Source organism: Nycticebus coucang, chromosome 14 (genome assembly GCF_027406575.1).
Source record: "Nycticebus coucang isolate mNycCou1 chromosome 14, mNycCou1.pri, whole genome shotgun sequence".
Classification (NCBI taxonomy): Eukaryota; Metazoa; Chordata; class Mammalia; order Primates; family Lorisidae; genus Nycticebus; species Nycticebus coucang.
The window spans coordinates 66819690-66835260 of record NC_069793.1 but is presented as its reverse complement, the minus strand read 5'-3'; the positions used below and the strand labels follow the sequence as shown (position 1 = coordinate 66835260).

General features: G+C 41.7%; 1 protein-coding gene and 1 pseudogene across 2 annotated transcripts in view; both read right to left on the bottom strand.

Moving 5' to 3' along the window:
- Positions 1–15571, bottom strand: part of MRPL48 (mitochondrial ribosomal protein L48) — a 75331-nt gene that overhangs the window by 44438 nt on the left and 15322 nt on the right. For both annotated transcript variants that reach the window (XM_053560632.1, XM_053560633.1), the window contains exon 4: positions 1560–1648. In XM_053560632.1, the coding sequence (XP_053416607.1) occupies positions 1560–1648 (89 nt within the window). The remainder of the gene's footprint in view (positions 1–1559; positions 1649–15571) is intronic.
- LOC128564807 (60S ribosomal protein L7-like) lies at positions 7963–8701 on the bottom strand (annotated as a pseudogene).

Sequence of the window (15571 nt, the reverse complement as noted above, 5' to 3'; positions counted from 1 at the left end):
TCAAGGTAGGAGGATTACGTGAGGCCAGGAATTTAAGACCAGCCTGAGCAACGTAATGAAACCTTATCTCTACAAAAAAGGAGAAAAACTGCTAGGAATGGTGGCACATGCCTCTAGTCACAGCTACTTGAGAAACTGAGGCAGTAGGCTCACTTGACCCTCTGAGCTCAAGGCTTCAGTGAGCTAAGATTATGTTACTACACTATAGCCTGGGCAACAAAATAAGGCCTTATCTCAAAAAAGAAAAAAAAAAAGTATCGGGCAGTGCCTGTGGCTCAAAAGGGTAGGGCACCGGTCCCATATGCCAGAGGTGGAGGGTTCAAACCCAAAAAATAATAAATAAATAAATAAATAAAATTACTGAGGCTTAAAAAAAAAAGTATCTAGCACATAATAGATATCCAATAAATATTTCATAGCATCATGAAGTTACATGATACCCAATTTAAATATTCTTAAAGATATTCTAATTCAGAGTTTCTCAACCTTTGTGAAAGCTATAAACCCTCTTCCCAGAAAAATTCACATACATGAAACATTTTACATATAATTTCAAGACCCACCATGCCTAGAAGTGTAAGGTTAACTTAAAGTCACAAAGCTGAGAAGTGGTGAACCAAGCCTAGAACAGAAGTTTCCCAGTTCCTAATTCAATAATCTTCTCACTACAAAGGAACAATTTTAGTAGGACATCTATTTTCTGCTGGGAGCCTGCCTGAGACAGACATCAGATATGGCAATGTACTTCTCATGAAATTCCCCAATGTAAGGATGATGCTCAGGAAAGCATGGCACATTTAGTGGTTTCTAAAGCTCGAATACAGTGATACTGGATCTCTGCCAAGAAGACAAAGGCAAATGGAAGATACTGGTTACATGGGAGCATTAAAATAAACCAAAAAACTGAAAGATGTTGAAGTCTCCCCAAGTAGAACAGCAAAATCTCCCTAACTGTACTGTTTATGGGAAGAACCAGAACTGAGACTCCAACCCAGATCTCTCTCAGACCATGTTGTGGCCACTCTATCACAAAATTCTCTGCACATGCATAGAAATCTAACCCCTACAGAAACAACTGTGCAGCTGGGCCAAAGAAATGGGTAAAAATTTAAAAATGCTTAGAACTAATAGCCAGTTATCTGTGATAATAGATTCAAGGAGCACATATATATTTAGATGTGCAAATAATATAAAAAATAACCATCTAGCTGAAAATATAAATCTACCTCTACTTGCCACAAACCACTCAACTAGACTTAATTTATTATTTCCACTGTAAGATCCATACTGAACTAAGGACTGTACTTTTTTAAGTATTACAAACAATAAAATCAAACCATTTGCTTGTTACTAGATAACCTGGCTTAGGAACAAGATTGGATGCCAATAGAACATCTCTAGTCTGGATAATCCCAAACTAAATAACTGGAGAGGACTGAGGGGCAACTCTCTGTCCTTTCTATCCCAATCTCCAATATCATCCAATCTACAAATGTGATTGTCAGGTCTTTGCAAAAGCTGCACATTATCCTTTTCTAAAGGACTCCCCCGTCCCTTACCTCTTGTGCTTTAATTAGGTGCTTGTATCTTCCAATACCATGGCTGGGCTTTGTCTTGTAGTGCCGATAGGTACTCAGCAGAATGCCACCTAAAAGAGAGAAAATAAGACAAACCTGTTTCTAAGCTCCTCCAGAGACAAATAAATCATATGTGAGGAGACGAATTCTCCTCTGCAAGACTGGGAAGATCTGACAGGTTGAAGGTCTCCTGTTGGTTTAAAGAACCATAGATATTTCTTGATCCTGGACTGAGGCTCAGTTTACTGCCGCTTTTTTCTCTCCTTTGACCCTGGAATGTATCCAATCCCCACTACCTATCTTTTTGTGAGAAATTCTCTCCTGCTAAAGCTACCAGCACTAGGAGGAAAACATATTTTCTCATAGGGCTCTCATCTCTTCTTGTTCCACAACAGATAATAATACTTTTGAAGTTTTCTAATGGATTTGCATAGAGAAAAAGACAGGTAGCAAAAATAACCAGCAACGAGGAAGATCACAGAATTCCAAAAAGTTTAAAAACCATCTAATTTCTGGCTTGGCACCTGTGGCTCAAACTGCTAAGGCACCAGCCACATACACTGGAGCTGGCAGGTTCGAATCCAGCCTGTACCTGCCAAACAACAATGACGGCTGCAACCAAAAAAATAGCTGGGCGTTATGGCGGGTACCTGTAGTCCCAGCTACTTGGGAGACTGAGGCAAGAGAATGGCTTAAGCCCAGGAGTTGGAGGTTGCTGTGATGGCACTCTACCCAGGGCAACAGCTTGAGGCTCTATCTAAAAAAAAAAAAAAAATCTAATTTCATGTGTTTGCGCTGATCTGGAATAATCTCCAACAAATGTTATTAAGTGAACAATAGCAAAAACAAAAAAACATATACAGAACCATGTGTATGCATGCTACTAGGTAAATAAATGGGGTCTCTATATATGTATACATTGTGGTAGACCCAGAGAAGCACTATCCAGACACCCCTTCAAGGAAAGATCTGCTGCCCATAGCTTGATGCCATGTATACATGTGCATTATCCTTTAATCTTCATTATTATTCTCATTGACAAATAAAGAAGAAACAGTAAAAAAAAATTGTGAAATAACCAAGATCATCCAGCAAGTAAGAGGTAGAACTTTATTATATTATATTTAAACTCAGTTCTATCTGACTGAACAGCCTCTGTTGTGATCATTAGGTCATAAAACTTATACTTCTAGAATACAAAATCTAGCCAGTCCTGATCTTTCCTACCTCTGATCTCAGTTCTTTATCTCTACTCTTTCTTTTTTTAAGTTTAGATATAGGGTCTGGCTATGTTGCCCAGGCTGGATGTAGTGGCTTTTCACAGGCAAAATCATAGCACACTGTAGCCTTGAACTCCAGGTGTGAAGCAATCCTCCTGCCTCAGCCTCTTAGCTGGGACTACAGGCATGTCCCACTGTACCTCTCACTCTATCCTTTCACTGGAACCAGCCCTACCCAGGTCTGCTATATCTGTCGTTCTTTTTTCCTTTTAAACTTTTGTGTGTGTGTGTGTGTGTGTGTGGTTTTTGGCGGGGGCTGGGTTTGAACCCATCACCTCCAGCATATCGGATCAGCGCCCTACCCTTTTGAGCCACAGGCGCCACCCTAAACTTAACTTTTTTTATTGTTGGGGATTCATTGAGGGTACAAGAAACCAGGTTTCTTGTAACACTGATCGCATTTGTTATGTAAAATCCCTCTTATAATTGTCTTGCCCCCAAAAGGTGTGTCACACACCAAGATCCCCCACCCCCATCCCTTCTTCCCTCTCTTTGCTCTTCCCTTCTCCCACCTCCCTCCTTCCTTCCCTCTCTCTGCTTTTCCTTTCCCCCATCCTTTTCCCTCCCCTTCTCTTTCTCTCTCTCTGCTCTCCCCTTCAACGACCCCCAACATATACCAGGTCATTAATTGTCCTCACACAAAAATTGAGTACATAGGATTCATGCTTCTCCATTCTTATGATGCTTTACTAAGAATAATGTGTTCCACTTCCATCCAGGTTAATACAAAGGATGTAAAATCTCCATCTTTTTAAATGGCCTAATAGTATTCCATGGTATACATATACCACAGCTTCTTAATCCATTCCTGGGTTGATGGGCATTTAGGCTGTTTCCACAATTTGGTGATTGTAAATTGAGCTGCGATAAACAGTCTAGTGCAAGTGTCCTAGACTTTTCCTTCTGGGTAGATAACCAGTAATGGGATTGTAGGATCAAATGGGAGGTCTAGCTTGAGTTCATTGAGGATTCCCTAGACTTCCTTCCAAAAAGGTTGTATTAGTTTGCAGTCCCACCAGAAGTGTAAGTGTTCCTTTCTCTCCACATCCACTCCAGCATCTGCAGTTTTGAGATTTTGTGATGTGGGCCATTCTCTCTGGGGTTACATGATATCTCAGGGTGGTTTTGATTTGCATTTTTCTAATAATTAGGGACAATGAGCATTTTTTCATGTTTGCTAGCCATATATGGAGAAGTCTACGCAATATAAAGTGAAAGTTTTCATAGGCTGCTCGTTTATAAAAAGGGCTTCCAAGCAGGTCTGCTCTGTATCAAGCCAATCAGAGATAGCCCTGGCTTCACAAAACATCCCTGCATTTACAATCTACCCAATTTCATCAAGCCCAGGATATCAGGGATTCTTTCCATGATTTGCATAAGTCTATATTTATGATCATATGTATAGACACTGGGAGAGTTACAAAAATGAACCAAATACGCTACTTTCGGCCAGGCAAGATGGCTCAGGCCTGTAATCCTAGTACTCTGGTAGGCCAAGATGGGAGGACCACTTGAACTCAGCAGTTGAGCTCAGCCAAAATGGGAGGACCGCTTAGGCTCAGACCAGCCTAAGCAAGGATGAGACCATGTCTCTACTAAAAATAGAAAAATTCACTGAGCATTAGGGTGGGCACCTGTAGTTCCAGCTATTCCAGAGGATGAGGCAGGAGGATTACTTGGACCCAGAAGTTTAAGGTTGCTGTGAGCTAGGCAGATACTACAGCACTCTAGCCTGGGGCAACAGAGTGAAAGTCTTTTCTCAGAAAAAAGAAAAATATGCTACTTTCCCTTGCGATACTCAAGGTAAACTTGGGAACGTTGACAGGTAAACAGATAATTGCCTTACAGTGTGCAAAGTACCTTATTATTTTTTTTAACAGATAAACATCTGGATATATGGTTATTTACAAAGTATTTTTTTTTTGAGACAGAGTGTCACTATGTCACTCTCAGTAGAGTGCAATGGCATCATAGCTTACAGCAACCTCAAACCCTAGGGCTCAAGTAATTCTCTGGCCTCAGCCTCCCAAATAGCTGGGACTACAGGTACCCGCCACAATGCCCGACTATTTTTTGGTTATTGTTGTCATTGTTGTTTGGCAGGCCCGGGCTGGATTTGAACCCACCAGCTCTGGTATATGTGGCTGACACCCTAGCTATAGGCACTGAGCCTACAAAGTACTTTTTTTTTTCTTTTTGTAGAGACAGTCTCACTTTACTGCCCTCGGTAGAGTGCCGTGGTGTCACACAGCACACAGCAACCTCCAGCACGTGGGCTTATGTGATTCTCTTGCCTCCCGCCTCCCGAGGAGCTGGGACTAAGGCGCCTGCCACAACGCCCGGCTATTTTTTTGTTGCAGTTCGGCCAGGGCTGGGTTTGAACCCACCACCCTCGGTATATGGGGCCGGCGCCCTACTCACTGAGCCACAGGTGTCGCCCTCCTACAAAGTACTTTTAATGTAGATGTAAGCAATACCGAGGTGCCCAGAGAAAGGAAAAATTAACTCTGCCTTTGGGGTGGGAATGTAGGGTGCAGGGGAATAGGTTCAGAGGGGTAACAGTTATGCTCTTAAAAATGGAGTAAGGATTTACTACATAAGGAAGAAAAAGGCATTTTTGGCCAGAGGTTCCCAAAGAGCACTGAACATAATTGAATATCTTCCTAGTTCCTGCCCTAATTCTATTACTCTGAATCTATGACCTTTGACCTTTTGAGGCTTTGGGCTCTAGCCACACTTTACTACCCGGGGATCCACCTAAGGAGCTGATACCCACATCTCCTTGATTAGTATACAATGATCCTTAGAGCAGGGCCTTGCAAATGAATCTCATCCAACAAGATTTTATTATGACCTCAAAATATGATGTCCTAAAAAGTACTGAATTCTCCAAAGCATGTTCATTCATTCAACATATCTTGCCCATCAGGGTAGCCAGTGACAATTGTACCCTCACAACTGTGTGAATGGCATACACTAGAGTTATACAGTATATAGTCAACCCAATATACATGGCAGGCCTGACTGGTACCAAGCACTGCCCTAGAAGCTGGGGCTATAACAATGAACAAAGTTCTTGCAACATATAGATAGACCCTACCACACCTATCACTTTGGCAGATAAGACAATAATACCAACAAAGAGCCATAGGGAAATCTATGATAAGAGCTGTATATGGGAGGGACACTTAGGTTGTATTTGAGTATCAGTAAAGGATTCTTAGAGCAGGTGGCTTTTAAGTAAAACTTGAAGGATAAGGGGTTAGTGAGGAGAAAATAGCATAGGAAGGGAAAGAGGCAGATAATTTTAAAACAGACCATGAGGATCATCATGGCAAAAGATGAGATTAGAGAAACAGGCAAGGCTTAGGAAGGGCTTAAATACTGAGTGCTTATGATATGCCAGACACTGTGCAAAGAGATGGAAATATAACAGCAGACTAGGTCAACGAAAATCATACAGTCTAGTGGGAGGAGCGAATTATTAGAGAAGTAGTTACAAAATAAATATAAAATTACAAATTGTTATAAATGATAAAAAGAAAAAGCACAGGGCAGCACCTTGGCTTAGTGGGTAGGGTACTGACCCCATATACCAAGGGTGGTGGGTTCGAACCGGGTCCCGGCCAAACCGCAACAAAAGAAATTGCCAGGTGTTCTGCTGGGTGCCTATAGTCCCAGCTACTCAGGAGGCTGAGGCAAGAGAATCACTTAAGCCCAGGAGTTGGAGGTTGCTGTAAGCTGTGATACACGGCACTCTACCGAGGGCAATAAAGTGAGATTCTGTCTCTAAAAAAAAAAAAAAAAAAGGCACAGAAGGCTATGGTGAACATATTCTAGGATGGAGCATTAGGAAAGGCCTCTCTGAAAAAATGAGATTTTTAACTGAGACTAGCATTCTGAAGAAAATGGTAATAGTGCTTATGCCCTGGGAGGGGAAGTAAGTGGCTAGAAGATAAAGGAATTACTTATGTTCATTTGTACCTTTTAAAATTTGTTCAATGTGCATATTATCTATTCAAACGAATAAATAAAATGAGACTTGGAAGACAAATAGGACTTTAGTAGTTGAAAAAGTGAAGGATAAATATTCCAGATAGAGGAAAAAATATGTGCAAAGGCCCTAATCTGGGACACTGCTGTGACATTCAAAAAACAGAAAGGCTGTCAGTGTGGCTAAAACAAAATGGGAGAGACAGAATATACCAAAGAGACTAAGGCAAGTGGTGGTCATCAACCTTGCTGGGTCTCCTTATGGGTCGTGATTTCATACTGAACAGACATAAGCAAGGAAATTATGTCTTTTTTTTTGAGACAGAATCTCACTTTATCGCCCTTGGTAGAGTGCCATAATGTCACAGCTCACAGCAACCTCCAACTTCTGGGCTTAGGCAATTCTCTTGCCTAAGCCTCCCGAGTAGCTATAGTCCCACTACAGTTTTTGTTGCAGTTTGGCCAGGGCTGGGTTTGAACCTGCCACCCTCGGTGTATGGGGCCAGTGCCCTATCCACTGAGCCACAGGCGCTGCCCGGAAATTATATGTCTGATACACATTTTAAAAAGATCATGTGGTTGTTTTGTGAAGGGAGTAGGGAGAAGACATGTAGAAGGAAGAGTTAGGAAATAAAAGCAGTAGCCCCAACTAAGTTGTTGTTTATGTCCCTGTACCCTTCCCATACCACCCCCATTCCATCCTTTACAGCTGACAGATCAATCTTCCTAGGGCGGCGCCTGTGGCTCAGTGGGTAGGCACTGGGCCCATATACTGAGGGTGCTGAGTTTGAACCCAACCCCGGCCAAACTGCAACAAAAAAATGCCAGCCATTGTGGTGGATGGCTATAGTCCCAGCTAATTGGGAGGCTGAGGCAAGAGAATCACCTAAGCCCAGGAGTTGGAGGTTGCAGTAAGCTGTGTTGCCACTGCACTCTACTGAGGGTGACAAAGTGAAACTGTCTCAAAAAAAACCTTCTTAAAACATAAATCTAATCATCCGGTTTTCTTTCATTAATTCAACAACACACCACTTATTTTTATTTATTTATTTTCTTGAAAGCAGTCACTGTTTATTAACTGACCAGATTACAAAACAATCAGGACAGATACCTTAGTTCATTCTAATAAGCCTATTGATTTGATCTTCCCTCTTACCATCATCTCCATCTTCTACAAAGTGGGTTGTTTTTTTCTTCATTCTACCCCATGGAGATGATAATTTGAAGGACCGCAGGAAGTTATTTGCTTCTTTGAAGCATTTTCCAACAGTATAGATCTCATGAATCAGATCCTCCATGCAGATGATGCCATATTTACCAAAAGATCATGCAATCAAACTATTATCAGTCAATGCAATTCGTTTCTTATTAATGTTGGCATAACCACGCTTGTAGATCAGCTCATTTACTAACTTCAGATTTGGGTACCCCCATGCAATACATGGTTCTACAATCCTAAGCATGTTGATGGAAGCCTCTTTGAGCTTAACAAAAGTTCCACTGAAGATCTGGCAAAGGAGAAGAAGCTGTAACACTTTTCGGACCTTTGACTCACACCATACCTCTGATCCTGATGACAAATGCCAATTTGGGTTCTGCAGGTACCTAGAAGTTGCCAGCTTTTCTTGCCATCCTAGCCATCCGAATCTCAGTTCTGTACATCTGCCTGTATTCTTTATGATAATGCTTAGCTTTTTCATAGATAAGCTTCCTCCTTGCCTTTCGAAGCATCTTTTCAGCACATTTCTTTCTCAGACGCTGGATCTTGAACTCTGCGAAATTCTTTCACTTTTTCTTAAGGGTTTCTGGCACACCAGGAACCTCCTGTTTCTTCTCTTCAACACCCTCCATTGTTCCAGCCAGAAAAGAGACATCACTTATTTTTAAAGTACAAGTATTTATTTATTTTTTTTAATTTATTTTTTCTTTTTAAGGATCAAGTGAGCATGTCTATTTATTTATTATTATTTTTTTTTTTTTTGTAGAGACAGAGTTTCACTTTATTGCCCTCGGTAGAGTGCCGTGGCGTCACACAGCTCACAGCAACCTCCAACTCCTGGGCTTAGGCGATTCTCCTGCCTCAGCCTCCCGAGTAGCTGGGACTACAGGCGCCCGCCACAATGCCCGGCTATTTTTTTGTTGCAGTTTGGCCGGGGCTGGGTTTGAACCCGCCACCCTCGGTATATGGGGCCGACGCCCTGCTCACTGAGCCACAGGCACCGCCCTAATACAGGTATTTATTATTTGTCAGGCATCACACCAGGCACTACAGAGACAATAATGAAAGATAGAAAGTCTTTGCCGGCTCGGCACCTGTAGCTCAGTGGTTAGGCTGCCGGCCACAGACATTGTGGCAGGCAGGTTCAAACTGGCCCGGGCCTTCTAAACAACAATGATGACTGCAAGAAAAACATAGCAGGGAGTTGTAGCGGGCGCCTGTAGTCCCAGCTACTTGGGAGGCTGAGGAAACAGAATCACTTAAGCCCACGAGTTAGAGGTTGCTATGAGCTGTGATGCCATAGCACTCTACCAAGGATGACACAGTGAGACTCTGTCTCAAAAAAAAAAAAAAAGACTTCGCCATATTTTAAAATTTCTGATAGTATTCTACTGGCTGAAGTTCGAACTTCTTAGGCAAGAATTTAAGGATCCTGATTTTATAATCTGGTTTAAATTACTTCATCTCATTCTCCAACTCTCCAGGCCTTTAAAAAACCTTATTCTCCAGTCACAGAACTACACTTGCCATTCTGTATAAACACAGCAGTTTTCATTCCTTGCTGGACTATCCCCCTTACTGGGGCTACACCTCTCACAATACAATTCGACACAGGCTTCAGGACCAGCTCAAATGTCACCATCTCTGTGAAATTCTTCTGCTGTCCTAAACAAATATCCTGAGTTTAGTTCATGGTTCATAGCTCTTTCATGCCTCCATTAAATAATAAAACATTTTGTATAAATAAGAAAGATAACTAAGATATGACCAGTTGCACTGACTCATGCCTGTATTCCTTGTACTCTGGGAGGCCAAGGCTGGTGGATCACCTGAGCTTAGAAGTTTGAGACTAGCCTGAGCAAAGCAAGACTCTGTCTTTACTAAAACTAGAAAAACTACCTGGGCATTGTGGCAGACGCCTGTAGTCCCAGCTGCTTGGGAGGCTGAGACAAGAGGATTGCCTGAGCCCAAGAATTTGAGGTTGCTGTGAGCTATGATGCCACAGTACTCTATCCAGGGTGACAAAGCGAGACTGTCCAAAGAAAGAAAAGAAAGAAAGAGAAAAACTAAGATGCCAATCAACATCTTTACATAGAAATTCAATCCCTTGCCAGTAGTTTCAAAATGCAGAAGCCAAATTGACCTCTGAGATGATGACAGACTTAGGTGAAAGTATTACCAATGCTTGGCTTGGCCTCTTATCTAGTGGACTTCCTTAGCAAGGAGACATTTTCAAATTCAATGTGGGGCAATTCCTATAATTAAAGCAGCTGGTTAATTAACAATCTGGTTCAAACCACAGTTAAATGAGCCATTTCCCCCTTTAAATGAAAGGTTTTGGTCAAATTACCAGTGGTTAACCAGTTGTTTTAATTATAAAATTTACAAGTTTGAAAGCCTCTTATTACCAGTAAGTTCAACTGAATTGTACCTCCTATTTTGTATCAATAAGTTGGGTTTCCTGCTGTCACGTTAACAGGGCAGCCTCCTGAGAGAAAAGATAACTCTTCCCTGAAGGAAGAGACAAAACCCCAGGATTTCAAAAGGAAGCTTGGAAACTCTTTGCAAGATGTAATCATATATTGACTTTCCCCACATCACTCCCCTTTCCTTTACATGTATACACTAGAGAAGATTGTCATTCAATGTCCTTGTTTACTAACCTGGAAACTAAACTCATCAATCCAGGATGGGGGGTAAACAATTTTTAATTTCTCCTTCAGAATTGAAACAAACACTGTTAGCAGGGCTAATCAAGCAGGAACAAAGAAAAAAATCTGGTAGCCAATTTCGTTTTGTTTAAATTTACACTTACATATTATTTGCCTGGTGCTGGCATTGTACATGACTTTAAAAGAAAAAACAGTTTATTGAATGGAGAGAATAACTTGTAATTAGATTCTTGGCCAGGGCTATCCCAATTTTTTTTTTTTAGAGGCGGGGCTGGTTCTGTCTTGTGGACTGGAGGAGGGAAGTGGCATCATCATAGCTCATTGCAACTTGAAACTCCTGAGTTCAAGGGATTCTCCTGCCTCACCCTTCCAAGTAGCTGGGACCACAGGCACATGCCACCATGCCCAACTAATTTTTTTATTTTTTTAAGAGACAAGGTGTTGCTATGTTGCTTAAACTGGTCACAAATTACTGGCCTCAAGTGATCCGCTCAACTTGGCCTCCCAAAGTGCTGGGATTACAGGTGTGAGCCACTATGCCCAGCCTCAAACTTCTTAAAAGCATTGTCGACAATAGTTTTCTCTAATTCTGGGACTCTTATTGACTTGTCAACTCATGGCTAATTTTCACAACCCACCCTATCCCACCCACACAGATTATCCTCCTTAAAATCACCTATGACCTCTATGTTGCTAAAATCCAAGGAATATTACTAAATTCCTATCTTTTCTGATCTCTCAACAACATATGGTTGAAACTGTAACATGGTTGAACAACTTTTCCTCCTTTTTTTTTTTTGGACACAGAGTCTCACTTGGTCACCTTGGTAGAGTGCCATGGTGTTTTAGCTCACAGCAACCTCAAACTCTTGGGTTCAAGTGATTCTCTTGCCTCAGCTTCTCAAGCAGCTGGGACTACAGGTACCTGCCACAACACCTGGCTATTTTTTTGAGATGGGGGTCTTGCTCTCCCTCAGGCTGGTCTCAATCTGTGAGCTCAGACAATCCACCCACCTATGCCTCCCAAGTGCTGGGATTACAGGCGTGAACCAACACGCCCAGTTCCTTGTTTGTTTTTTTTTGTTTGTTTTTTTTTTTTGCTCTGTCACCTAGGCTAGAGTACCATGGTGTCCAGTTCAAGGCATAGCTCACTGCAACCTTGCAACCTCAAACTCCTGGGCTCAAGCAATCCTCCTGCATCAACCTCCCCAAGTAGCTAGAACTATAGGCATTTGCCACTACACCTGTTTAATTTTTTATTTTCTTGTAGAGATGAGATCTCATTCTTGCTCAGGCTGTTCTTTTTGTTGTTGTTGTTGCAGTTTGGTCGGGGCTAGGTTCGAACCCACCACTCTCAGTATATGGGGCCAGCACCCTACTCATTGAGCCATAGGCGCCACCTGCTCAGGCTGTTCTTAAACTCCTGGCATCAAGCAATCCTTCCACCTTGGCCTCCCAAACAGCCAGGATTACACAAATGAGCTACTGCCCCACCCACTCTGTCCTTGAAACACTCTCCTCTTGCCTGCCATGAAAATATAGCACTCTGGCTGGGCACAGTGGCTCACAACTGTAATCCCAGCTCTCTGGAAGGCTGAGGCAGGCAGATTGCTTGAGCTCAGGAGTTCAAGACCAGTCTAAGCAAGAGAAAGACCCTGTCTCTAAAAATAGCTGGGTGTCATGGCAAGCGCCTGTAGTCCCAGCTACTTAGGAGGCTGAGGCAAGAGAGTCACTTGAGCCCAAGGGTTTGAGGTTGCTGTGAGTATGACACCAGGGCATTCAACCCCAGGGTGACGGACAGAGACTCTGTCTCAAAAAAAAAAAAAAGAAAATACAGCATTCTGGTTTTCTCCACTCTGTTCTCCTTTTCTCAACCTCATCGGCAACCTCTTTCACACCCTACCCAAATTTTTAATGTTGGAGTTCCACAGGGACTAATCCTTGGGTCTCTTGTCTGCCTTTTCTCCTTTGGGGATCACATTCATTAATATATGTTCAAATAAAATTGACAAAATGATGATATCCAAATTTATAGTTTCAACTCAGACTCAGCTCAAGATCACTGTATCCAATGGGATACTTAATACAACTTTAACATGGCACTCCAGCTCAAAATTCAAATTCAGAATCCTCCTCCCAAAATTGTTCCATTTAATACAGTACTATAACGCCATTCAAAATAATGATAATGTATTTGTTTGTATAAACATGTTCACATTTTTTTGTATAAACATGTTCACCATAGAGTAAATGAAAACGAAAGCAGATTATAAGGCATTATATATTATTTGTTCCCATTACTGCAACTACATATATACACACATACATAGAAAAGAAAAATATATATAAAATTTCACAACAGAGAAAAAGAATAGGCAGGATATATGCCAAGAGGTTAAGCAATAATCTTATTTACTTCTTCATTTTGAGCTTTTTACTTGCATGCATATGTATTTATTTTCCATATTCTCTAAAACGACTGCCTTTCACTTTTTTTGTTTTTTAAACAGCATCTTGCTATGTTGCCTATGCTGGTCTGGAACTCTTGGGTTCAAACGATCCTTCTGCCTCAGCCTGGGACTACAGATGCACACCAGTGCATACTTTTCATTTTTATGATCAGATATTTTTGGTGAAGTTTTTTAAATCTCCTGATAGGATGCAATATTAAGTTTAAAGCATGAGCTATGAGGTTTTCTTGCTAAAATTATTTAACTTGAGGCCAGGCACAGTGCCTCATACCTATCTATAATCTTAGCACTCTGGAAGGCAAAGGCAAGAGGATTACTTGAGCTCGGAAGTTCAACCAGTCTAAGCAAGCGTGAGAAACTATCTCTACTAAAAATAGAAAAATTAGCTGGGCATTGTGGTGGGCACCTATAGTCCCAGCTAGTAGGGAAGATGAGACATGAAGATTGCTTGAACCCAAGAGTTTGAGGTTGCTGTGAGCTATGATACCATGGCACTCAACCCCTCTCAAAACAAACAAACAAACAAACAAATAAAAACTGTATAACTCGAATCTAGTCAAGCTTTTAGATTTAACTTCCAATTTGTAGGAAGGAATGGAAGAACATGCAATACCACACTACAAGGAAATAATCAGACAAATCCAGAAGGGTGGACATTCTAGAAGACAAATGGTCCTATTAAAAAAAAAAAAAATCGGGCAGCGCCCGTGGCTCAGTTGGTGGGGCGCCGGCCCCATATACCGAGGATGGCGGGTTCAGGCCCAGCCCCGGCCGAATTGCAACCAAAAAATAGCTGGGCGTTGTGGTGGGCGCCTGTAGTCCCAGCTACTCGGGAGGCTGAGGTGGGAGAATCGCTTGAGCCCAGGAGTTAGAGGTTGCTGTGAGCTGTGTGAGGCCACGGCACTCTACCGAGGGCCATAAAGTGAGACTCTGTCTCTACAAAAAAATAAATAAATAAAATCACTATTGTAGGGGCTTGCTGCCTGTAGCTCAGTGGTTAGGGTGCCAGCCACATACACCAAGACTGGTGGGTTTGAACCTGGCCTGGGCCTGCTAAACAATGACAACTGCAACAAAAAAATAGCTGGGCAATGTGACAGGCACCTGTAGTCCCAGTTACTTGGGAGGCTGAGGTAAGAGAATTGCTTAAGCCCAAGAGTTTGAGATTGCTATAAGCTGTGATGCCACAGCACTCTACTGAGGGCAACATAGTGAGACCCAGTCTCAAAAAAAAAAAATCACTATGTAGGAAAAAAAAGTGGCAGAACTTTAATAGATTAAAGGTGAGAAATAGCAAAATGCAAAGTGTGAAATTTCTTTAGCTTTTAATTATAAACAATACTGACAAAAGACATTTTGAAGATAAATGAGAAAATGGATAGGGTATTACAACATATTGGGACATTATTATTAACTTTCTTGAATGAAATAATGGTGTGTTTCTTTTTTTTTTTCTAACGGTGTGTTTCTTTAACAGAATGTAGAGATATACTTATTTCTAGAAATGCATGCTAACATATTTAGGAATGAAGCATCATGACATCTAACAAAGTATGACAAGATGTTAATAAAAGTTTAATCTAAGTAGTGGGTATAGAGTGTTTATTGTATTATTATTATTGAGGAGGAATTATTTAAGACTATAAACAGCAATGACTATATCCTTTTTTTCCCCAGTGACAGGCTCTCACTCTGTCATCCAGGATGGGGTGTAGTGGCATGATCATAGCTCACTATAACCTTGAATTCTTAAGCTCAAGCAATCCTCCCATCTCAGCCTCCTGAGTAGCTGGGACTACAGGCTTACACCACCATGCTTAGATAATTTTTATTTTGTTTTGCTTTGTTTTCTGAGACAGAGTCTCATTTTGTTACCCTTAGTAGAGTGTTGTAGCTCACAGCAACTCAAACTCTTGGGTTCAAGCAATTCTCTTACCTCAGCCCCCTGAGTAGCTGGGCTTATAGATACCAGCCACAATGCCTGACTATTTTTTGCAGAGGAGGTCTTGCTCTTGCTCAGGCTGGCCTAGCACTCCTAGCTCAGGCAATCCACCCACATCAGCCTCCCAGAGTGCTAGGACTATAGGCATGATCCACTGCATTTGGCAATTTTTTCTTTTTTTAGAAATGGTGTTGTCCTATATTGCCCGGGCAGATATCCAACTGCTGGCCTCAAGCAATCCTTCCACATCAGGTTCTGAGATTATAAGCATGATCCACCACACCCAGCCTGTATCCTTTTAATTTTGTATCTGACACAAAGCCCTGGTACAATACATGTTTAAGAGAATGTATAAGTTTTTTTAAAGCCCCTATTTTGAGCCAGGCACAGTGGCTCACACCTGTAATCCTAGCACTC